Below are 26,196 nucleotides of genomic sequence, written 5' to 3' on the forward strand. Positions count from 1 at the left end.
TCTCCTGACCCCCCTCCCCCCAGCAACCCTCAGTTTGTTTTGTGAGATTAAGAGTCTCTTATGGTTTGTCTCCTTCCCATCTTGTTTCATTTTTTCCTTCCCTACCCCTCAAACCCCCCGCTTTATCCTCTATGTTTATCGGCCTTACCTTCACAATATAACACGGATTTCTTGAAGTCAGGAACCCGTCTTTATAGAAAATATCTCTTAAGAAATGGCTTTTAAATATCTTTTAGCAAACAGAGGTTTGGAGTAGGTTGTTTTTGCAATTACTGAAACTTTTAGGAGAGCATTTGATATTTTACGTGAATGTTAATATACTTAGCCTTGACAAAGTGATAGGAAGTTGTTTTGGAACATAATTTGGTATTTCTGACTATTTAGGAATTGTGCATATTAACCCTGATACCTTTGGAAGGAAAGCCAAATAACCCAGCCAAGTGTGCTTTAAGTTTTTTCTTTTGCTCTTTTCAACAAAGGGCTTGGATAATTAGGCCGATTACAATCTATGGATAGGAGTCCTACTTATTATTTTCCCTAAATCCTCCTTAAAGGAAATAAAAAATTTTCTATACTTTGTCCAAGCATAAATAATTTTACTTTTCTAGGAGTTAAGGTGTATTTCTTCATCTTTTAAGATCCTATGGAAATGCTAAAAAATAAAATTGGTAATGATGACAAACTAATAGTTTATACTGCAGTGTGTTTAATGTACATGTAAATATGTGAAATCAAAACCTCTTAAAATCTAGATTGTTTTATTGCTGAGTGCCAGGATATTTTTTGAAAATAACTGAGACGTAAACGTGAGAAGATGTTAGCTCCTATTTACTGTTACTCATCTTGGGTAAATTTCTGTTGTCTCATTCACTGTCAGCCTTGAGTTTTGTATTTGGAATCCACCCAGCAAACTAGTTAGGAGTGATGATGTGATGAATGCTAAAAAGGTTATTGAAAACTAAATTTCTCATGGGGCGCCTGGGTGGCTTCCTCAGTTAAGCCTCTGCCTTCAGCTCAGGTCATGATGGGGGTAGGGTGCTGGGATTGAACCCTGCCTTGGGCTCCCTGCTCAGTGGGGAGTGTGCTTCTCCCCCTGCCCCTCTTCTTCCTCATGTGCTCTCTTTCTCTTGCTCTCAGATAAATAAAATAAAATAGAATAAAATAAAATAAAATTAAAAAAGAAAACTAAATTTCTCTTGTATGACTATTCCAGAGGTCAAAATTAGAAATCACTGTTAATTTCACTTTCATTACACTTTTTTTGGAAGGTGCTTTGGCCACATGGTAAAAGTGCTTTCTAATAGATTTTCCTATCCCTCCAAACATGGACAGTAAATGTGATCTAGGGAGTTTCATCTCAATTTTTACTGTGTATTTGAATTATCTGAAGATCTTGATAAAATGCAGGTTCGGACTAGGGGGATGGTGAGATTCTGCATTTCTAGTAAGCTCTTAGATGCCTGGTCTGTGGACTGCAATTTTGAGCAGCAATGCTCTGGGTGGAAACTTATTTCAAATATCTATCTGATTTTGATGTTCTGTTAAAATTGGCTGCCCTCCAGGGTTGCTAGATAAAATACAGAGTGCTTGCTCAAGACGTCCCATTTACTATTTTTGCACATATCGTGTACTACAAAATAATTCATTTATCTGAAATTTAATTTTCACTGGACTGGACACCAGATAGATAGATATAAATATACCCCAAATCTGGCAATTCTAAAATGTGATCTTAATAATTTCTGAATACAGTTAAATATCAGCATATTATTAGATATAAAATAATATGATTATTTTCAGAGAAAGGATGCAGAATTAGGTTTATTTCAGACTTTTTTTTTTTCTTTTTTTGAGAGAGAGAGGGAGAGAGAGATCATGATTAAGCAGGAGAGGGGAGGGGCACCTGGGTGGCTCAGTGGGTTAAGCCGCTGCCTTCGGCTCAGGTCATGATCTCAGGGTCCTGGGATCGAGTCCCGCAGCGGGCTCTCTGCTCAGCAGGGGGCCTGCTTCCCTTCCTCTCTCTCTGCCTGCCTCTCTGCCTACTTGTGACCTCTCTCTGTCAAATAAATAAATAAAATCTTTAAAAAAAAAAAAAGCAGGAGGGGGAAGAAGGAGAGAGAGAATCTTTTTTTTTTCATTTAAAGATTTTATTTATTTATTTGATCGATAGAGATCACAAGTAGGCAGAGAGGCAGGCAGAGAGAGAGCAAAGAGGAAGCAGGCTCCCCACGGAGCAGACAGCCCAATGCGGGGCTCGATCCCAGCACCCTGGGATCATGACCTGAGCCGAAGGCAGAGGCTTTAACCCACTGAGCCACCCAGGCACCCGAGAGAGAGAGAATCTTAAGCAGGCTCCATGCTCAGTAGCATGGAGCCAGACACAGGACTCTATCTCAAGACTGTGAGATCATGATCTGAACCGAAATCAACAGTTGGACACTTAACTGCCTGAGCCACTCAGTTGCCCCTCCGACTTGTTTTTTCAGTACTTATTTAGATATTTTGCTCATAGGCTTTTCAATACAATCAAATATGGAACATGACTGCACCCCCTCCAGTATCTAGGAAATTCTTGGAAAAAGAGTGAAATCTGTACATTCTAAAATATATCTGATAGGGGCGCCTGGGTGGCTCAGTGGGTTAAGCCGCTGCCTTCGGCTCAGGTCATGATCTCAGGGTCCTGGCATCGAGTCCTGCATCGGGCTCTCTGCTCAGCAGGGAGCCTGCTTCCCTCTCTCTCTCTCTCTGCCTGCCTCTCCATCTACTTGTGATTTCTCTCTGTCAAATAAATAAATAAAATCTTTAAAAAATATATATATATATCTGATAGCACAGAAGTACCTGTTATCAGTATTTTCAGTTGAACACTTGAAATAATAAGATGTTAATATGATAGATTTGAATTTAGACAATCTTTATAGTTTTTTTCTTGTTATCTCTTCGAGTTGGTATTGTGTACTCCTGGTACTTCCAAATCCTGTGTATAATAACATTACATGAGAATGGTCTTTCATTTTCTTCAAGTGTATGTAAGAAAATGTAAATGCTTTTCTTTGTTTTTCCAGATTCTTTACAGAGTTGGAAGCAAGACATCAGAGTAACATCTTCATAGATGACATAAGTGACATTGTGGAAAAGCACACAGCCTCCACATTTGACCCATATGTGAAGTACTGCACAAACGAAGTCTACCAGCAACGCACACTACAGAAATTGTTGTAAGAGATGTTATTGAACGTTACGGTGAATAGCCTAACCTTGTTTTAATTAGGTCACATTGATTGAAATTAATTGATCTCCTACATCGTATTTAGAAATGCCTTCTGATAAGCTGTTTCCCAGTACTGCTTTCAGGGTGAGGGTGTTTGAATAGAAATAGCTAGTCTGTGGACAACTTTCTCTCTAAAGCAATTATGAAATTATGGCTTCTGTTACTGTTTTCCTTGTCGTTGTTTTAAATTGCTGTAAGACACAGAGTGACCATTATTCTAAAACTTCCGTTTTCCAAGCCATTAACTGGCCATTGAGTAATTTGCCTGAGGCCAAGAGAGTATTTGAGTTGAACTAGTGGCTAGGATCCAGATTCTCTGCTCTTCTAATCTTCCTCCATTCAGGTGACAACTCCATTAATTTTTTTTTAATAGGAATTGCTGATTTTCCCCTTCTGGGTACTTAGAAGTGAAGAGAGAAGGGAAGGTCTGAAGGAAAGCAAAAGAAACAAATGTTCTTAAAGACTTTAATTTGCAACAAAAAAAAAATGATGCTTTAAAAATCCTCCCTCACCTTTTTCCCTTTGTCCTATTTAGGTTACTGAGAGTTTTGATGTGATGTATATGGCTTTAGCCTTAAAACTCAGTGATAGTCTGTAATGTCTTGTTTTATTTCGGAAGACCCTGCTTGTCTCACATAGCTCTCTGTTCTCTAGCACAGTGTGAATTGCCATAAACTCAGCTTGGGGGCTGAAGGCTGTTATCAATCACCGCCCCCCCCCCCCCAGTGGGCTGTGACATTTACCACCACAGCCTGGAGCTCTGGTCAGCTGCTACGCCATGTGTGAGCCCCTGTGGAGGGATTGGGGTTGGTGCAGAGAGAAACAGTGCACTGAAGTTTCCAAGTCCTTGGGAAGGGCTGATTGTGCCCCTTCTTCTCTCTCCACAACCTCATGAAACTCTTGTGTGGGCAGGGGGGAAAACCAACAGCTGGCAACCCCGAATGAGGTTTTTAAGTGCACAACCAGTGTTGTTGGCACTGTTGACATTTGGTCTAGATGAGCCTTTGCTGTGGGTGCTGTCCTGTGCTTTGTAGCAGGTTTGATAGCATCTCTGGCCTCTGTGCACGAGATGCCCCTCACTCCAGTTGTGACAACCAAGGATGTTTCTAGATGTTGCCAGGTGTTCTTAGCGGCATAATCTCACCCCTTGCTTTTCTTAATCCCACACCCGTTCCGGAATCACTGGTAACTGTAGAAGATGCAAATTACATGTTTGAAAACAAAGCCTTGAGTTAGAGCTAAATTTCATTTTGTTTTCACTTTATTTTTCCGGATTTAGGAACGGTGACTAGGTACTCCTGTAACTCGATACCATCGCCTCTTCATTCATTTACTTCCCACTTCTGTAAATTTGTAGCTCATATGTTTTTCATTGTTCATATTGATATCTTCATTGCCTATCTTATATCCAGTCATTACTATAAAAGGTAGACAAGCCATCTGTGTCTATGTCATTGTTTGTTGATTTATATATTAAAAGATCCAGTATATGAATTTATCAGAACATTTTATACAGGCATACCTAGTTTCATTGTGCTTCACTTACCTCACTTTTAACAGAAGGTTGTGGCAACCCTGCGTCGAACTAGTCTGTCGGCGCCATTTTTCCAACAATGTTTACTCACGTGGTGTCCCTGTCTCATTTTAGTACTTTTCACAATATTTCAGACATTTTCTTTATTATCGTAGTTGTTACAGTGATCTGTGGTCAATGATTACGACTCACTGAGAGCTCAGGTGATGGTTAGCATCTTTTAGTCATAAAGCATGTTTTAATTAAGGTATGTACATTATTTTTAAGACATAATGCACTTGCACATTTAATAGACTACATGACTTTTATACACACTGGGAAACCAAAAATTCCTTTGACTGGCTTTATTGCAATATTTGCTTTATCGTAGTGGTCTGGAACCAGATCCACCATATCTTTGAGGTAGGCCTGGGATATGTTTTTACTTCTTAACTTGAGGAGGAAGCATTTTGAGTTTCTTCTTTCTTTGTTTCTTTTCAGAGCCACTAACCCATCTTTTAAGGAAGTACTGTCACGAATTGAGTCCCATGAAGACTGCAGGAACTTACCCATGATCTCCTTCCTCATTCTCCCCATGCAGAGGGTGACTCGCCTGCCCTTGCTCATGGACGTAAGACATGACCTAATGTCTCTTCCTCTGTGGGTCGCTGTGCTGCTATCAATCTGGTTAAGAAAATTATTCTTATTTCACTTAAATCAATGTACTATAGCTCTTCTTCAAATTCCTCCAACTAAATGTAAGTGTTGGAAAGTCTCACTGTGTCTGATATCTTTGGAAATTACCTTCAACTTAGGCTTATGTGGGCGCTCTGAAGTTTTCAGATTACATCACTCACTTAACGTTTTTGAAATGGGAAAGATATCAGCTTTTTGAAGACAAGGGGCTTGGATTCTGTTTCCAGCTGAGCCACTAGGCATGTGAGCTTGAGCAAGTCACTTAACATCTTCACTTTTCTCAGACTGATCACCAAGATCCCTTCCCTGGAGGGTTCCCAGAGGTGGTGGTGCTTCTGCTGTATGTGGGGATGAGACACACTTAAGCACTAGAAAGGGTGGCTCAGTCGTTGAGCCTCTGCCTTAGGCTCAGGTCATGATCTTGGGGTCCTGGGATCCAGCCCTGCATCTGGCTCCCTGCTTGGCAGAAAGTCTGCTTTTCCCTCTTCTACCTCCCCCCGCTCCCCGCCCCCGCTGCTTGTGTTCCCTTTCTTGCTGTGTGTCTCTGTCAAATGAATAAATAAAAATCTTAAAAAAAAAAAAAAAAGAAGACATGCACTTGCCCTCATTTTTTATTGTACAAAGGAGGGTGAGGAAAGGCCAGTGTCCTTATTTTAGGAAACATTCATGAAGAAAACAGGGATTTGATTTTGAATGGTGGCAAGACATGCCTGGGGGCGTCGAGTAGAGACTGTCTGGTCTGAAATGCAGCTGGGAGGACAGCCCACAGCAGCAGAGACTGAGAGAAGAACCAGGTGGCCCGGCACAGCTCCCATCCGGCCGGTGGGCCAAATTGTGCCTTTTTGATCAAGTTAAAATATTTTGCTGTAGTTTTGCTTTAAAATTGGATCATGATGTAAATGTCAGTTTTAAATGTATTTGAGTTTTGCATGTCAAAACACAGGATAAAAATACAGCAAAGAATTATGATTGAGTAAAGTTACAAGATAAATTCCATTTTCCATATTCCGTTATAAATTCACAAAGATTTCCTTAAAGCACTGACATTTTGCCGTGAGTAAAAGCATGTGATCCCAGTCACTTTGTTGGCTCTGCTGGCTGGTTGGGGGTGGGGTGCTGGTTGTTTCAGGATTCCCAACACCCCGAGCTTCATCTCAATTTACTACCTTCCTGCGTTTCCTTTGTGATTTTGGAACTTCTTTCCTTGTTAATATTGGGAAACTTGCAGAATTTTGAAAACTTAGTTCTCTGATTTTTTTTTTAAATTTTATTTGACAGACAGAGATCACAAGTAGGCAGAGAGGCAGGCAGAGAGAAAGGGGGAAGAAGGCTCCCTGCTGAGCAGAGAGCCTGATGTGGGGCTCAAGCCAGGACCCTGAGATCATGACCTGAGCCGAAGGCAGAGGCTTTAACCCACTGAGCCACCCAGGCGCCCTAGTTTTTTTTTTTTTTTTTTTTTTAAATCACATTTCTCATGTTTAAGGATGGAATGCAGCCAAGTTATCAAAACCAAATTTTGGCTTAAAAAAGGTTTATTTGTAGGTTCCCTCCACACTTGTTCCCTGACTTTCCCACTCTGCATCTTCACATTGTCGTTGGCTGTCACTTCTCAGCTTTGTGACTAAAACAAGCATGTCTTTCAGGCACTAGTTCTAATGATCCTTCTTTTAGGAAGCCTTCCTCATTGCCCTTCTGAGCAGATTGTCTTTTTCCCCATCTGAACACTCACAGCACCTTGAGAGAAGGGACTCTGATAAGGTAAACTTGGTGTGCGAGAAACCATGTGGCTTTTGGAGAAAGACAGATCTGGGCACAAATTCTGGCTCTCCCGCTTACAGTATGATCGCTGGCAAAGTGCCTAATTTCATCTGAAGCACAAGTGTATTAAGTTCTTGAGGGATTGGCATGGAAATGAATGAAGTAGTAAATGTTAAGCCTGACAATAATAGGCAATCAATGTTTCTTAACTAAATTCATGTATGTAGTGTTCAGGCTTGTCCTCAGTCATGTAAATATGGTGAATTTTTCAAAGATACATTTGAGGAGCAGCTACTGTACTTTCTTCCATAAGATTTTATCAGCAGTAAAATGTCACTAAAAAAGAGTTTTATTTTATGAAATTTCTAACACTTTCATAAAAATATGAAACTTTGATCTAGAGAAATATTATTTCAAATTTTGCTATTTTTTAAAATGCAATGTTATGAATGTTTAAGGTTCTTTTTCTTCTGATAATGTATTTTAGCCATATTTCTTTAGATTCTGTTTATGCTGTGATCTCTCAACCTTCTGTATTTTCTCTATTTAAGTTTGAGAAAATTGCTTGAATAGATTGGGACTCACAGAATCTAACATACTGTGTTGTATCATGTTGGAGGTTAATGCTGTGAATGGCCAGTGGCTCAAAAGTCTTTTGGGTCAGAGACCCTTCTGAGATTGTGAATAAAGCTAGAGTCATTCTCCCTAGAAAATTCAGTAGACACAAAATTTTACATAAAATTGAAGTGTGCAAAGACAGCTTAGGACTCAGGATGCCGGCTTTTAGGGACATAAACCAGTATTTTTCATACTGCTTCTGTACACATTAATGGGTCATGAAATTGATTTTTGAACCATAAGCGGTATTTATTAAAAATGTGAAACAGAGGGACACCTGGGTGGCTCAGTCCATTGAGCGTCTGCCGTTAGCTCATTGAGGAGCCTGCTTCTCCCTTTCCTCCCTGGTTCTGCTCTCTCACTATCTCTACTGCTACCTGTGTCTCTTTCTCTCAAATAAATAAATATAATATTTTAAAAAGTGAAATAGAATAGAATGTATGGAATGTGATATATACACAGTTCATAATGTGATTAAATATTTTTTAAAAGACCTTTTTTTCATTTTTATGTTCACATGTCCTGGTTGCTGATGTAAATGGATTTTTTTTTTTAAAGATTTTATTTATTTATTTGACAGAGAGAGATCACAAGTAGGCAGAGAGGCAGGCAGAGAGAGAGAGAGAGAGATGAGGAAGCAGGCTCCCTGCTGAGCAGAGAGCCTGACGCGGGACTCGATCTCAGGACCCTGAGATCATGACCTGAGCTGAAGGCAGCGGCTTAACCCACTGAGCCACCCAGGCGCTCGTAAATGGATTTCTTACAGTGGGTCATAGTCAAAAATGTGAGAACCATTGACAAAAGTCCACAGATGGGACACTCTGCTTCTCACATAGCATTATATAACAATCTGACACCTGACTTCCAGATTTGTATGTCTGGTACTCATGTACATGTAAGGTACCAGTTCCAAACTGACCTTCCATCTCTGTTTGGTTCCTATTGCTATAATCAGTTTTCCCAAATGTGAGAATCTGGCCACCTGGGCAGAATCTAAATGTACTTAAAGCATCATCTCTTCAATTTTGCTTCATTTGGAGAGTTAGTTAAACGTGTTGAGATGAACCTTTTTAACAATTGAAATGATTCGATTGGCTTTGAATGGATATGGTTTCAAAAATTATTTGTATTCCCATTTACCTTGAATTAACCCTCTTTGAAGTCAATTTTAGCATCACAAAAATTTCAGTATAGCTATATCAAGAGAAAGAGAAGATCCAGCAGCCTGTTTTTCTTGATCTTTTTATTCAGTGATAGTATCTACAAACATAGTTACTTTGAGTAATGATGATGATGGTAATAATTAGTTTTACCATTCATCGAGGGCTTACTGTATGATAGGCACTCATAAAGAACTGTACATGTATTATCATTTAATCCTGGCAATAGCATTGTGACATAGTTGGCTTTATTCCCATTTTATTTTATTTTTTTATTATTATTACTTTTTTATATTTTATTTGTTTATTTGACAGAGAGAGAGATTCCAAGTAGGCAGAGAGAGGGAGAGAGGAAAGCAGTCTCCCTGCTGAGCAGAGAGCCCGATGTGGGGCTCGATCCCAGGACCCCGGGATCATGACCTGAGCCGAAGGCAGAGGCTTTAAACCACTGAGCCACCCAGGTGCCCCTTTATTCCCATTTTAGAGATGAGGAAACTGAGTCTTCTAGAGGTAGGGTTGGTGACTTGCCCACAACCAAATAGCTAGTAAGGCACAGAACTTGGATTTGAAACCTGGTTCCTCCACCTCTGAAGTCCATTCTCTTATTTAATCATTCCCTGGATTTACTTAGATCCTGTGCATTTAAAGATGGTTTCCTAGTTTTGTCATCAGATTTTAATGTAATCTTTATAGTCTTCCATAATGTCATGTTCAGCATTGTTAAGTTTGCTATGAATAAGAGGATGTGGCTGGACCTTGATTTTATTTTACTTAATAAAATAAATTGATTTTTTTTCCTTTTCTTTTACTTTACTTCAGACTATCTGTCAGAAAACACCGAAGGACTCTCCAAAGTATGAGGTCTGCAAAAGAGCCTTAAAGGAAGTGAGCAAGGTAACTATTGAAATCTACCTTGTCCCTCAGTAAACCCTTCAGTTTCTCAGAAGAGCACACATCTGGGTTTGATGCTGAGCATTGGGAGTTCTCAAACCATTCACATGGCATTCTTTAGGGAGCTGAGAAACAAAATAATATTTGCTATTCTCAAATGAAGTGAGTATTTTTATTGTTTTACATGGTCTTGCTATAAGGGCCAATAGAGATCTCATTTTCTTTCGGTGTCTGGGTAGTTGTTTATTCATTCTTTCATTCATTAAACAGCTATTTTCTGAGTATCAACTACTGTGCCAGGCATGATGCCAACCCCTGAAAATACGGTGATGTAGACTAGATGTAAGACAGTTGTGGTTAATGTCCTCATGCAATGTGCTGTGTAAAGGGGAAAGCAGATGTTCAGTAGGAATTACAATAAAGAATGGGGAGTGACACGGTAGGGAAGGACATAGTGATGTTTTAGCTGAAACCTAAAGCAAGCTGAGCTCTGAACCAGGGCTTGGTGGGGAAAAGAGTGTCTTGGGTATGTGTAGAAACCCAAAGGCAAGAAAAATATTTGGGGCATATGAAGAACTGACATGTTCTTCATGTGGCTATAGAGCCCAGTCTAGGAAAGAATACTGGGGAGCCAGTGTTAGGGAAGTGTGGACCTTGTCTTACAACGATGCAGAAGGTATAAATTCATGTGTTATAATGGTGGCAGTGGGGGTGGGACCATTTGTGAGGCTTTTGTATTGATTAGGCTAGAGGTGACAGTGGCCTTTATGGATGTATAGTAGGCTGTAGAGAAGCGATGTATAATATTGGGGAGGTGGGCACAGAGATTGATTGGGTAAGTGTATTTAAGATCATGGAATATCGGGACGCCTGGGTGGCGCAGTTGGTTGGACGACTGCCTTCGGCTCAGGGCGTGATCCTGGAGTCCCGGGATCGAGTCCCACATCAGGCTTCCAGCTCCATGGGGAGTCTGCTTCGCTCTCTGACCTTCTCCTCGCTCATGCTCTCTCTCACACTCTCTCTCTCTCAAATAAATAAATAAAATCTTAAAAAAAAAAAATGAACTATTAAAAAAAAAAATCATGGAATATCAAGAAGTCAAGGAGTATGGTTGCTGGCTTGGGCAGCTAGATGGATGCTCTTATTTACCTTCACAATAGAAATACAGGGAGAAGTTGATGGGTTCCATTTTGGATATGTGACAATAAAAGTTAAAAAAATTCTATAAAAGTATAGAATATTCAAGTTGGCTGAATAAACAGGCCAGGAGCTCATTGGAGAGACTGGAATTGGAGACGTGGATTTGGGAATCATGGGCATGTGATGATTTCTGAAGCCGGGAGAGGAGATGAGATCACCCAGAAAGAGTGTATAAAGTAAGAAGAGTAGTGAGTCTGGGACACAACCATGAAGACCACCACCACCATTCATTTTGTTTAGGGGAAAGGTACCTAGAGAGAAGACTTAAAAAACAAAACATACCAAAGAAGGAGGAAAACCATAATGGCCTGGCGAATGGCAGATGATTTGGTGGAAGGACGGTCAGCCCGGTTGAGTGCTCCTGTAAGATAAAGTGAAAAATGAGTCAAGTATTTATGGGTTTATCATTAGGCAAATTGTGTCCTGGCACTGGTGGGCGTGGAAGCTTCATTGCCATGTGTTGAGGAACGAGTGGGTGATGTGGAGATGCTGCTGGCCAGCAAATGTAGCTGCTGCTTCAACACTGGGGCTGTGCATGGAGAGAGAGAGCCGCAGCTAGAAGAAAGTGTGGGAATGCCTTCTTGTTTGTCCAATGATTAGAGAAAACGTGGGTACATTTCAATGCCAATAGAAATGTTGAGCTGAGAGCAAGCAGTAGGTGTAGGAGTCAATGAAGATACTGTGGGAGCTAGGCAAAAGGGGGCAGAGACAATGGTAGTGCCAGAAGTTTCCCAAACCACTTGTAGCTACCATACCAACTTCAAGTCTGGCACTTTTTTTTTTTTTTTTAAAGATTTTATTTATTTATTTGACAGAGAGAGAGATCCCAAGTAGGCATAGAGACAGGCAGAGAGAGAGGGGGGAAGCAGACTTCCAGCCGAGCAGAGAGCCTAATATGGGGCTCAATCCCAGGACTCTGAGATCATGATGTGAGCTGAAGGCAGAGGCTTAACCCACTGAGCCACCCAGGTTCCCCAAGTCTGGTACATTTTTGTGCCAGTTTCTGCGAGGTAGTTTTTCTTTCTTTCTCTCTTTCTTTCTTTCTTTCTTTCAAGACTCATTTATGTATTTTAGACTGAAAGTGAGTTAGAGGGACAGAGGGAGAGGGAGAGAGAATGCTCCTGCCGACTCCTTGCTGAGCATGGAGCCCAGCGTGGGGACTCAATCCCAAGACCCTGAGATCACAACACTAGCCGCAATCAAGAGTCGGCTGCTTGACCGAGCGAGCCACCCAGTGCCCCTGTACTGTTACTTTTGATCAACTCTGAGGTGACTCTGTTTTACGTATTATCCTTGCCAATAGTACCTACAAAATCATGGGTTTGGTGAGCTAGTTATTCTAATATACATTTTTTAAAAAGACTATTTATTTATTTATTTGTCAGAGAGAGAGAAAGAGAGAGAGCGAGCGAGCGCACAAGCAGGCAGAGAGGCAGTCAGAGGCAGAGGGAGAAGCAGGCTCCCTGCCCAGCAAGGAGCCCGATGTGGGACTGGATCCCAGGACTCTGGTATCATGACCTGAGCCAAAGCCAGCGGTTTAACCCACTGAGCCCCCCCAGGCATCCCCTAGTATACATCTTTATATTAAAAGTAAATTTATCTGTGTCTTAGTTCATTCAGGCTGCTGTAACAAAATACCACAGACCAGGTGGCTTATAAGCAACAGAAATTTATTTCTCCTAGTCCTGGTGGTTGAAGAGTCCAAGATCAAGGTCGGGTGAGGGGTCCTCTGGTAGGCGGCAGATTTCTTCTTGTAGCCTTGCAGTAAAGGGGCTGAGGGCTTGGTAGAGCCTCTTTTATAGCACTAACCATATCATTAGGGCTCTATCCTCATGCCTTTTTTTTTTTTTTTAAGATTTTATTTATTTTTATGACAGAGAGAGACACAGCGAGAGAGGGAACACAAGCAGGGGTAGTGGAAGAGAGAGAAGCAGGCTTCCTGCTAAGCAGGGAGCCCGATGTGGGGCTTGATCCCAGGACCCTGGGATCGTGACCTGAGCTGAAGACAGACGCTTAACAACTGAGCCACCCAGGTGTCCCTACCCTCATGAATTTTAAAGCACCTCCCAAAGACCCCACTTCCAAATACCATCATCTTTGGGGTTTAGGATTTCACTATATGAATTGGAGGGATACAAAAATGAAACCATAACAATCTGTCAACTGCTAAAATTCACCTCTTGCCCCATCAGTGGTGTGCACATCCCACTTCGGGAAACACTAAGTGAAGAAACAGCCTGACAAATGTGAGGTGACCTTAGGTCCCACCACCCGTGGGTCTCTTCTCCAGGACCCCGTATCCTGTTCTGCCTTCCTGGAGGCGGTAGGTAGATGGTCTTTAGGAGACGCTACTAATGAACTTCTAGCATTGGACTTGGAAGAAATTTTGTCAGATTTTACTTGGTTGTTACTGAGAAGTTGAAAAAGAATTCACACAGAAGAGGAAAGAGGAAGGCCGTAGTAATTGTTGAATTGAACTAGGAATGATATTTAGTGTTTTTCAAGAATTTCACACCGCAGTTAAAATAAACCACTACATTCCTTCAGGCATCTCTTGTTCACTGGATTTGACACTGGTAGTTGTAGGAAAGGCGGGCAAAAATGTAATGGATCAGTGAATTGCCTTAATGTGATACTATAAATATATAAAAGGCTTTCTGTGAAGAAATGCCCTTCTAGTGACTTGTTTTCTCTGCATTTCTTTCTCTCTCTTGAGCACAAGTTAGGAACATCAGAATTATTTCTCGAGTCTCCTAGTGGTGTATGGTAGCTAAAACCACTAATACAGCCAACTCAGGAATTAACTTCTTTTTCATTTGTCAAGGTTACTGATGGGGTTTAAAGATTCTGGGGGAACAGTAATCAGTACTTTCAACAAAAAGAGTGTATAAATAGAGCATTTGTTGTTCAAAATTAAAATGCAGAAATTTTACTTGTTTGCTTTAGTTGAAAAGAAAAGAAAGTAGGAGTTTCCAGTATTTATTTTAGAGAGTTACACATGGTATATCAGGGTCCAAGTTTTTAGAAGGAGACTACCTAAGGCCCTTGGGCAAGTGTCTCTACATAGTTACTCATTTTTGGAAAAAATGAGTAATATCTTTTCTGGTAATTAAAATACTAATGAAATTTATTTGCGTAGTATGAATAATATGTCACTGAAATTCCTCGTACACATTGCTGAAGTGAGTGTAAGTGCTTACTGAATTTGGGGCCTTGGAAAGACTTACTGGCCTCCTCAAACAACTCAAAAACAAGAAAGATGTTTCTGTTAAATAAAAATGTGTTTACTTCCCGATTTTCTGTTCACATGCTGGGGTGGAGCTAGGGGGTGGGCGATTGCCCGGAAATCGCAAGTTCAGCTGGTGCGGAGTGGCGTCTGAGGTTCAAGGAATGGGAGGTTGGAGGGTGGGTTTCTTGTGCCAGGGAAGTCTTTCCTGCCCTCTTGCATTTACTCTCCTGAAGGGACTAACTGCTTTCATTCTCTCCTCATAAAGATGATACTTCTGTTTGGAGATCTGTTAAGGTATAAGCTTTTCTCCTGGTAGTGAAATAGCCAATTCTCTTTAATCTTCTTCTGTAGCTTACTGGTTCTACCATTTGCAGAACGGTAGCCATACATATCTGTTTCCCTGGAAAGATCCCTAAGGTATATCGTTATGCGAGGAACATTAAGTTGCAGAGCAATACAGATGGTGTAATGACATCTAGATAATCAAGTGTGTTGATGCTCGTATGTAGGCTAGCGGTGTATAGTTACCAGTGTATAGAAATCGTCCCAGAATCATACACATCGAACTTTGAACTGTGTGGAAGGGAAAGATTCACAAGGTCTCTATTTTCACTCTAAGTACTGCTTTAAGGTTTACAAAGGTATACTCTGTAAATAAACTAGTAAGTGTACATTATAGAAAACTTGGAAAATTTAGGTAAGAGAAAATAAAATATATTGGTACTTTTGTCAAAAGTAATGACTGTTGGGTCACTTGGGTGACTTATTTGATTAAGCATTTGCCTTTCGTTCAGGTTCTGATCCCATGGTCCTGGGATGGAGCCTGACATTGGCCTCCCTGCTCAGTGGGGAGTCTGCTTCTCCCTCTCCCTCTCCACACCTCCCCCCTCCCCCCACCACAGCCCATTCTCTCTTTTGCTATCTGTCTCTCAAATAAATAAATAAAATCTTAAAAAAAAAAAAGAGGGGCGCCTGGGTGGCTCAGTGGGTTAAGCCGCTGCCTTCGGCTCAGGTCATGATCTCAGTGTCCTGGGATCGAGTCCCGCATCGGGCTCTCTGCTCAGCAGGAAGCCTGCTTCCTCCTCTCTCTCTGCCTGCCTCTTTGCCTACTTGTGATCTCTCTCTGTCAAATAAATAAATAAAATCTTTAAAAAAAAAAAGAGTAATGACTGCTGTCACTCTACTACATATACTTCCAATGGGATGTCTAATCTAATACCAATTTATGGTATAAATGTACCCAGAAAAATTGATTCTTATGGTACCCATTTCACTTACTATTCTACTAGTACTGCCTGGAACATTGTCTTACATAAATGATTGTGCTTATCTCATTATTTCTAAAGACCAGTTTCTAGAAGTGGGTTTATTGGGACAAAATTTAGGTATTTTTAAAGGCCCCCAAGTGCCTTCAAGAAAGGTTGCTCCCAAGTCCATGGCCACCAAAAGATATGTAAATGTCTGTCTTTCTGCACACTTCCCAGCATCAAATATTCATTTAATCTTTGTGAATGTGGGGTGTCTGGGTGGCTCAGTGGGTTAAATCCTCTGCCTTCAGAGCGGGTCTTGGGCTCTCTGCTTAGCAGGGAGCCTGTTTTCCCCACCCCCCTTGTAATCTTTGTCTTTCAAATAAATAAACTCTTAAAAAAAAAACTTTGTGAATGCAATAGATTGAAAATATTTTAAATTTATATTTCTTTGTTAGAAGGTTTGAGCTTTTTTTAAAAAATAAATTTGGCTTAAAAAAATTTAGCGAGTTGAATTTAATAAAGCTTTGACAGCTGCTGAAGGAAGGCATTATTTTAATATGCTGAGCCTGATTTTAATAAAAACACCAGAGCACACATTTGCAAATGAGTTCTTGTCCCTTTGAAATAGTCATTAAAATGGGCTCCACTGATGAGACCATTGCTTAAGACATTTTGGGAATTTTCTTGTTTTTAATATGCTCTCTGAAACCTTGTCTTCTGTTGTGGTGGCTGACTCCATGGACTTTTGCTGATGGAATCAATATTTGGAAGTTTAGGAAGTGTGATGATAACCCAAACTTAATAATGCCATTTTCCCTTCTCATTTTAAAATAGGATAATTATAAAGGAACTGCTCCTCTACCCTGACCCCACCCCCTTTTTTTAAAGTGACTTAGAAACTGTCTCTGAAGGCTGTTTACACAGAAACATTTGCTGAGTGTTCCTTGTGTTTTTAGGTGCTGGGCTGTGGGCACTAGGCTGACAAATATGGAAATCTCACAATCTCTGCCCTCCATTCTCTTTGGAGAGAAACTGTCCCAGATAAGTCCTGAGAGATAGGTAGGCGGTTATAAATCTAGATAAGAAGGAGTCGGTTGGACAGAGCGGGCAGAGGGAATCACACATGCAAAAGGGCAAAGGCAAGATGGAATGTGGTGCTTTGACCAGAAATTTTGTAGGGCTGAGGTCCAGGATAAGAGCAGTTGCCAGATCATGGTGTTGCTAAGACCTAATTCTGAAAGCTCAGGGGAGCCTACTAGGGATTTTATAGCCCAGGCGTTTCATGATCGGATTTGAACTTACAAGGATTGATAGTGTTATCATCAGGATGTGTAAGGGTAGGATAGGAGCAATGGATGGCAGAGAATTAGTAGGCCAGTAATCCAGGGAAGAGGGGGTTTGGGCCCGAGTTCTGGGCACAAGGCAAAGGGAGGGAAATGTTACAGAGGACAAAGGAGAAGGCGGCGACTGAGAACAGTCCGAAAACCTGGGAAGGTGGATGATGCTAGAACTAGTCACTGGCCTAGGGGACACGGGACCACAGGGAGGGCATGATGAAGGGGGTGTGTAGGTTTAGTCATTCTCATTTTAGAGTTCGAGCTGCCTGTGGGCCATATAGGAAGTTGGTAGTTGGTGGTAGAACCCAGGGGACAGACAAAATTCAGGAACATAGATACGGGAGCTGTGAACATATTCCTCAAGAGAATTTGTGAAAATGTCTGGAGCCCCGGCCACCTGGTTAGATTTCCTTTCAGCATACTTAATCCTTTCAGCATACTGCAGTTTCAGATTGCCCCTAATCCTATGCCGGGTGTTTTTGGCCCTTGTTTGTGACCGGGTGTAGCCGTCCATCCCTGCATCGGTGGACTCCAGGTTCAGACTGAAATATAAGCTGTAACTGAAGATAGGGGTAACCCCCAAATCTAGAAATCTGTTAAGCAATTGGAAATCATTTAAGTGTCCATCAGTAGGGAATTGAACAAACACATTGGGGAAAGCCTGTGATTGTAGCATACATGGCTTCTCTCTCTCCCCTGCTGAGAGCCTGTGAGTAACGCTTCTCTTTGCACTCGGAATGCAGTCCAGATGCGTTAAGAACTTGTGTGCTTTGACCCTGGCCTCTGTCCCTTCATCTTGTGCGATCTTCCTTGTGTCAGGCTCTTTTCCTTTCTCAGGCACAGAATCACTTTACCATGATCAGCCCTTTGCTCGTGGTGTTCACTGTTCCCAGACCAATGCCAGGACCAGGTCTGAAAGGGTCTCGAGCCCAGAGCTTCTGTCTCCATGGAGTGTGAGTTTCACCAGCCCCCCAGCACACAGATGTGTTCTTGTGCACCAACTTGGAAGCTCTCTGAAATTCAGTCTGGGAATTTTTTTTTTTTTTTTTTAAAGATTATTTATTCGATAGACAGAGATCACAAGCAGGCAGAGAGACAGGCAGAGAGACAGGCAGAGAGAGAGGAAGGGAAGCAGGCTCCCTGCTCAGCAGAGAGCCCGACGCGGGGCTTGATCCCAGGACCCTGGGATCATGACCCGAGCCGAAGGCAGAGGCTTAACCCACTGAGCCACCCAGGCGCCCAAGTCTGGGAATTTTTAATGGAGGTTTCATTCTGTAGGCATGATTGATTCCATCATTGACGATTAGTGGTCAAGCCAATCGCCACCCTTCTCCCATCCCCAAAAGTCTACTTGGGGAGAGTCTGGTGGGGCTGAAAGTTACAACCCTCTCTGTAATCACTTGGTTGGCTCCCCTGACAACCAGCCTTATCCTTAGGGGGTTTTTACAAGCCACCTCACTAAGGTAAATTCAGATGTGGTTGAAAGGGGCTTGTTAGGAATAGGAAGACACTCATTTCAGCATTATGGCCTTGGAGCTTTCAGGAACTGGGAACAGAACTACATACTATAACTAAAGATGCCCCCCTGGCTCTTATATAGGAAGTTACAAGGGCTGAAGGGACTGTGTGCTGGGAACTAAAAACCAAGACCAAATAATTTTTTTATTATAAATTACAGGCCCCCATTAAACATCTTGGAATACATTCAGTTCCTAGGTAGTTCGGTCGTTCTAGTTAAACTGAATTTCCCTTAGCTTGGCCATCCTTGAAAAATCATCGATCCTTGGGTTCCACCCAGAGCCTTCCCTCTTTTGGCACCCTGTGTATTGTTCACATGCTTTGCAGGTAGGACTCTGCTTAAAATTTGCCTTTGCAATTGATAGTCTGATTTGGAAGTAGGGAGAGAGGAAAAGCTTGCCCTGAGGCTGGCTGAGGTTTCCCTGGGGAAGGAGAAGAGGGAGGACAAAGGAAAGGAGCCAGAAGGTCAGAGACCAGACTGTGGGAGAGCCCTCAGAGCACATGTGTCCCGGAGACTTTTCAGGACTTTTTTTCCCCTCTGTCTTCACATCTTAATGACACCATCTATAACTGGGTACAATGTCTTCACTGTGTAAGACTGTGAGTTCTTTAACTGTCTGAAGTGAGTCTCTGGAGCTTCCCAAGTGCAGCTTATTTCCTGCGAGAGATCTGCATTTGAGATGGAGGTTTCTCTCCTTGACCTCTTAACCGTCCTTCTTCTTCTTTGTTCTCAGTTGGTTCGACTGTGCAATGAAGGAGCTCGGAAGATGGAAAGGACTGAAATGATGTACACAATTAACTCCCAGCTGGAATTTAAAATTAAGGTATTCTCGTGTTTCTTCATAAACAGATTTATTGCTGCTCTTGCTTAAATCTTATGTAAATAGAGACAGATAGTTGAGGGCGACAAAGTGCATAGGAATTTGCTTTTCAAAGAAGGGCCATAAATTGACTGGAGAGGAACTGCACTGGCTGAGGGCATCGCAGAAGCTCCAGGCAGCTCTGCTCCTGTTATGGTCACCAGATAAAGTTGCCTTTCTCCAGGCCACAAGGTTAGGTTTATCTAACGAGCACATTCCCTCACCCTGCCTCCCTAAATTTAGGGAAAAGGGTAGTTTAAAAAAAAAAAAAAAAAAGAATTTTAGAATGGGAAGGTGATTTCATGACTATTCTCAAAGTGTCCTGCAAAACAAACAAAATCCATAAATTGTAGCGCGTGTTCTCAATTAGGTAAAGACACTCCTCTTCCATTCTGAAAAAAAAAAAAAAAAGAAAAGAAAAAGATTGTTAGTGGAGTGTTCTTTTCAAATTTGTTTTTCTTCCATAATTCTTTTTTGGGTATGTGCTGCCTCTCCCTGCTTGTCGATACTGTTTAGGAGTGGATGACGGGATGTGTAAAGAAGAAAATGACCGTTAATGGCAAATCTGGGTCATAGTCCTTTGTTGGCTCACAACTGATTCTGTTGTTTTTGTAACTTGTAACTTTAATTAAGCAACTTAAAGTGACTAGTCATATTTTTTCATAGTAAAAGTGCTCCTAAATTGCGTGGTAGGTATCTGTGAAAGGGATCAGCATTTCATGGTCTTGTGTGGAGAGGAGATTCTCTGCCTTGCTGTTATGGCTGGAGGACCACTGGTTCAGTAGAGCTGTATGCTTTTATTTTATAAATGAGGAAAATAAAGCCCAGAGAATACTTAATTGTTAAAGGGGTCACTGGGCTAGTGGTGGTGGAATCAGGCGGAGGGGCCTGTGTCTTGACTTGAAGATCAGTGTAAACTCTCACCAGAACATCCTGACTACAACGGTTGAGAGGCAGGGACGTGACACATAATTCTTAGAACGGAAGATGATGTGTACTTGTGAAAAACAAATGCACATATGCAGTTTGTCATCATGGCCTTCTACAGAAATTTATAGCCATTTACAAACCCATCTTTCCTCCCTCCCTCAAAGAGAAACTTGTCCTTCTTGGTAATTCGTTTCTAAGTATTTTAGAAAATATACATAGACATCAAAAGCTTTATCTCATCCTTTTTGAAGATTATAAATTCCTAACCATTTTGATTTTTAAAGATGATAAATCCCTTCCCTGATCATTTTTCTTTACTGAAAATCCGTTGGCTTGAGATATCTTTAAGCTCTGTTTCTCTAGAGCCCCAAATTAATTTGTAATTGAAAAATGCTTATCCCACGGATCCTTAAAAATAAATGGTTAACATCAATTGAGTTCATGAATTTTGGGTTTTTTGTTTTCTTTTGGTTCAATGATTAAAATATTTGCAAGCCTAAAGGAAGATATTCTATATTTAGATTTACAATAAGACCCTTAATTCAGACTACTTCGGAATACATAAAATCTGAGGATCTTATTTCCATAGCACTTTATGGGCAACAGTGGACATTTTTATTCCGTTCATTTTAAAGAGGAGAAGCTATAGCTGTTTGAAGAAGTCAAATGATTTGTCCAAGCACATGTGTTGCTTCAACAAATTTTGTGAGCACTTTCTCTGTGGAAGGCAGCCAGAAAACCAAAACCTGATCCCTGCCCTCAGGAAACTTAACAGTCTACTAGAAGACCCCTGAAGTACACAGGAGTCTGCAACGTCTGCTGCTGTCACTGTGGATGGAAGACAATTGAGAACCTCTCTCCTTTCTTTAAAAAAATTTGTTTTAGAATTCAGTGATTCATCACTTACATACAACACCCAGTGCTCATCATAACAAGTGCCCTCCTTAATGCCCATCCCCCATCTAGCCCATCCCTCCACCCACCTCCCCTCCAGCAACCCTCAGTTTGTTCTCTATAGTTAAGAGTGAATTTTATGGTTTGATTCCTCCCCGCAAATTTTTTTTTTGTGTGTGGTGGGGAGAACACTCTCAATGGGAAGGGGTGGTCAGCCCTACCCATGAGGCATACAGGGCCACGTGGGGAGCTAGTTGCAGTCAGGCAAGGCTTCATACCAGAGGTACCTTTGAGCTGAATCTTGAAAGGTGAGTTAGGAAGGGTCTTCTAGAAGTAAAAAGGCGGAACAAATGCACAGGGCATGGCTTCAGCTGCTTTAGCCCAGCAGTTGTATGCATCCAGTGTGGGTAGGCATGGGGTGCAGGGGGAGAAGGCAGAGCCAAGCAGTAAACAGCAGCTCACGTTGGGGGGCCTTATGTGCCAAGAGGAACAGCTGAGCAAGGTCATTTGGGAGCCACTGAAAAGTTCTAAGCAGGGAAGCGACACTTCAGCAACATGGGAAAGGCCTTTGGAACTTATTCCAAATCCAGAAGTCATTAAAAAAAATTGGTAAGTTCATATATATAAAAAAATTTTAAAAATTTCTCTATAGAAGAGAAAAATAAGACTTAAAAAAATAGAGAGAGAAATAGCAAACTGGAAAAATATTTGCAACTCACATATAGACAAGAAGTATCTTCGGCGTATAAGCTCAGAGAGATAAGAAAAAGTTAAGGGGAAAAAAAAACATTAGGAAATTGCAAATTAGAAAATAACTCCAGCAGCTACTAGCTCTGTGAGTTTGGGCATTACTTTATGTCTCAGTTTTCTGAACCTTAAAATGGGACTGATGATAGTTACTTTCCCTTAGGGAGTTATTGTGAGGATTAAATTCTTTATATAAAGGACTTGGAACAGATCTGATTGACAGTAAGTAAGAGGTAAATATTCAGATTCTTTGTCAGAATAGTTTCATAGTATGGACTCAGGGAAACAAGTGGGAGATTTTAGAAGGGAGGGGAGTTGGGGGCGATGGGTGAGCCCAGCGATGAGTATTAAGGAGGGTACCTATTGCATGGAGCACTGGGTGTTATATGCAAACAATGAATCATGGAACCCTACATCAAAAACTAATGATGTACTGCATGGTGACTAACTTAACATTAAAAAAGAAAGAATAGTTTCATAGGGCTGGTAGGCATATTGCAGAGGGATGAAGAGTGAATAAGATGTGAAACTGTTTAAACAGATTAGACTTTCCATCCAAGAACCCTGGCAGTAGGAAGGAAATGAGGGCTCTGGAGAAAAGCTTGGTCACCAATTAAGGTCAGACACCAGTTTGTACCTCAGATCCAAGTGTTTTTTCCTCTAGACCCCAGCTTTCTCTACAAGTTGCCTCCTCAGAGTTGGGGAGGAATATTTTTTTGTCTTGTAATGGAAAGTTTGGCCTTATGAATAAGCATATGGGGAAGTTGAGGGTGCCGGGCTAGACCATGAACCCTAAATTAAGTGCAATGGAGTGGGGTGGTGTATTGGTGGGTGGATAGGTTTCCTGGTCATTATTTGGGGACTTGGCTTATAACTAGAAGTCCAAGATATAGTGGACAAATGCAGAAGTCCAAGGTGTTAAAAAGTCTGTGCATTACAGAAGACAGTTTGGTGGCTTCTCAAAAAGTTAAAGTAGGAGTTACCATATGACCCAGCAATTCCACTGCTAGATAAATATTCAGGAGGATTGACGACAGTCATTCAAATGAAAGGTTTTATGTGAATGTTCATGGCAGCATTATTCATAATAGCCAAAAAAGTGGAATTGACCCCAATGTCCGTCAAGAAAATAGGTGAACTGACGAATAAAATGTGCTACATTCATAAAGTGAAGTAGTGTTTAGCCATAAAAAAGGATTAAAGTTCTGATACATGCCAACATTGAAGGTCCTATATTCAATAATTCTGTTGATATGGACTATCCGGAATAGGCAAATTTATGGGGTTAGAAGGTAGATTACTGGCTCCCAGGGCCTGGGTAGGAGAGAGAGGGCAGTATGGAGAGTGACCGCTTACTGCATATAGGGGTTTATTTATTTATTTATTTAAATTCAATTAGCCTACATATAGTACATCACTAGTTTCAGATGTAGAGTTCAGTAATTCCTCGGCTGGTGCTCATCACATCATGTGCCCTTCTTAATTCCCATTGCCCTGTTACCCCATCCCTCCACCAGTAACCCTCAGTTTGTTCCTATAGTTAAAAATTCTCTCTTGGTTTTTCTCCCTCTCTGATTACTTACCGTTCAAGTAATGAGAATGTTCTGAAATTAGGTGGTGATGATTATTGCATTGCACTGTGAATGTGCTAAAAGTTACCGAATTACATGTACACTTTAAAATGCTTAAATGGAGGTGCCTGGATGGCTCAGTGGGTTAAACCTCTGCCTTTTGGCTCAGGTCATGATCTTAGGTTCCTGCATCGGGCTTTCTGCTCAGTGGGGAACCTGCTTCCCCCTCTATCTCTGCCTGCTGCTCTGCCTACTTGTGAGATCTCTCTCCCTCTCCCTCTCTCTCTCTCTCTCTCCCTCTCTGTCAAATAAATAAATAAATAAATCTTTAAAATGCTTAAATGATTAATTTTATCTTGACTAAAAAGTTATTCTTCAGCAACTCTTCTTTGTCTTGCTGGCCTATAAAATTGTTAAATTTTGGGGACGCCTGTGTAGCTCAGTGGGTTAAAGCCTCTGCCTTCGGCTCAGGTCATGATCCCAGGATCCTGGGATCGAGCCCCGCATCAGGCTCTCTGCTCAGCAGGGAGCCTGCTTCCTCCTCTCTCTCTCTGTCTGCCTCTCTGCCTACTTGTGATCTCTGTCTGTCAAATAAATAAATAAAATCTTTAAAAAAAAAATTAAATTTTACGCAGAAGCTAGTTTTCTAAGATGCTGCTTAAAACCAAAAAGAATGAAAAGTCTTTTCTCCATAGAAATTATTTCAGGACTTTTAAGGAAATATTTTTGTTCATATATTTCTTTTCTAGTGTTAGTTCAAGTCAGAGTTTCTTAACTAGGGGCATTCATTTATTCTACCGTGGATTGTCTGGATTCTCTTCTTTGGTCATTTTAGTAGTTTCTTCTTTAAAAACAAAAACAAAACCAAAAAAACCCCAAAACTATTGAAATGAGTTTAATCTCCTAATAGTAAATTTGGAAACAAACAACACTTATAATGCCAGATTTTTGCTTTCAAAAAAGCATTGACATCTTGAAAACTGCTGCTGATTTTAGATCTTAATTTTTGCCTCATGGAATGTGAGGAATCCATAAAAGTCAATCTGTTTTTAAAACTATATAGAATAAAAGATATACTTCCCTTGTTTCCTGAACCAAGAACCACTCTCGGGTGGCGTATACACTGGCCCTTAGCCGAGAACGCCCTCAGTGTATCCTGTAGGCTTACACGCGCTAGCAAGTTAGCTCTGTGTTCTCCACAACTGCAGCCCTTTCATGGGACCAAACCTGACACATGATCCCTTGTGGTGACCTCTGGGGCGGGATGGTAGGGTCCTCCCGAGTTGTCTAAGCATCTCTCTGATACCGCCTTTTAAGTCTCAGCCATCCCAGTTGGGTAATGGTTTGATTTGAGATTTGGGGGCTGGAATCTCCATGAACTCCCTTAATAGCCAACTTCGAAAGTTTGAGGTCAACCATAATCTTTCATCTTCCTTTCTAAATCTTCAGGAAAATAGTCTGTAACTGATGAGCAACCTCCTTACAAAGGTCCCTTTATAAAATTAAAAAATACATATATGAACACGTGTGTGTGTGTGTGTGTATGAAACCCTTTCTTAGCTTTCTTATTTCTTCTCTATACCCTCAGTTTCCTCTAGCTATTTTAAAATCACTGTTCCCTGAAAAGGATGGCCTTTGGAACTATTACAGCTATGTATGTGTCCAAGACCTTTTGCTTATTCTCTGGGTACAGTTTTCAAAATCAGGTTTTTGACAATAGGCATTTCTGATAACTTAAAAAAAAAAAAGAACTCAAGGATAAGGATGATTCAGTAGTTTTGAGAGTTTTTCAGTTGGAAACTGGGCACTGGATAAAGAAAAAGCAGTATGTAATTCCTTGGATACAGCCTTTTCTATGAGATGAAGATGGATTATTTTGAAAGAACATAGTTTGCATAATGGGAAAGTGGCCTGATGCTGTCAGGGATGAATTTCCACGAGGAAAACTACTATAAACTTAAGAACAGGTGTTCTCCAGACTATGACTAAGTAAATATCAGTAGACAAAACATAGTTTGTAGGGTTTTTCCTGTTGAATAAAATCCTTTTAGTTGATAAAGTGAATGTAGACTTTTTTGTTTCTTGTAACTATAGTTATCAGGTTCTGTTCTGTGATATTTAAAATAGCAGCAGTTTGGTCCTGATAGATTTCCTTTTGAGGCTTTTCCATTTTAAGTGACTCCCTGTCCATCTTTGGAGAATTACAGAAGGGTAATAATTTTGGGCTGACCCAATAGTATTTTCTCATTGAGTTTTAGTTGTCCTATAAGCAAGTTAAAATTTTTTTCTATTGGGAAATAATTGTTCTTCTTTCATTTTCTTTTGGAGAATATATCGTACTTCTCTAATTATATTTCACTGTTATATACTTATAAAGTAATGATGTATACCATGATATGTATTGTTTGTTTAGATGGGAGTTTAACTTCCCCTTCAATAATCTTAAAAGGACTTTCATTTGGCTTCATACACTGAGTTTTTCTCCTTCTGTAGCCTTTTCCTTTAGTCTCCTCTTCCCGGTGGTTGGTCAAAAGAGGTGAGTTGACAGCCTACGTAGAAGACACCGTGCTTTTCTCAAGAAGGACATCTAAACAGCAAGTCTACTTCTTTCTCTTTAACGACGTGCTCATTATCACCAAGAAGAAAAGGTAAGCCATTTTGTGATGTTACTGGCCATACGTCTGGTTTTAAAGCTCTGTAATTCAATTGTCCTTTAGGGCTGATGATCCTTTAAAAGCTTGTGATGTTAGACT

The 26,196-nt window shown here is 40.9% G+C and overlaps 1 protein-coding gene across 2 annotated transcripts in view; it reads left to right on the top strand.

Moving 5' to 3' along the window:
- The window catches only part of ARHGEF26 (Rho guanine nucleotide exchange factor 26), a 125,418-nt gene that overhangs the window by 65,290 nt on the left and 33,932 nt on the right, over positions 1-26,196 (top strand). For both annotated transcript variants that reach the window (XM_044251639.1, XM_044251640.1), the window contains 5 exons: positions 3,066-3,218; positions 5,286-5,415; positions 9,836-9,910; positions 19,176-19,265; positions 25,937-26,091. In XM_044251639.1, the coding sequence (XP_044107574.1) occupies positions 3,066-3,218; positions 5,286-5,415; positions 9,836-9,910; positions 19,176-19,265; positions 25,937-26,091 (603 nt within the window). The remainder of the gene's footprint in view (positions 1-3,065; positions 3,219-5,285; positions 5,416-9,835; positions 9,911-19,175; positions 19,266-25,936; positions 26,092-26,196) is intronic.

Source organism: Neovison vison, chromosome 6 (genome assembly GCF_020171115.1).
Source record: "Neovison vison isolate M4711 chromosome 6, ASM_NN_V1, whole genome shotgun sequence".
NCBI classification, from domain to species: Eukaryota; Metazoa; Chordata; class Mammalia; order Carnivora; family Mustelidae; genus Neogale; species Neogale vison.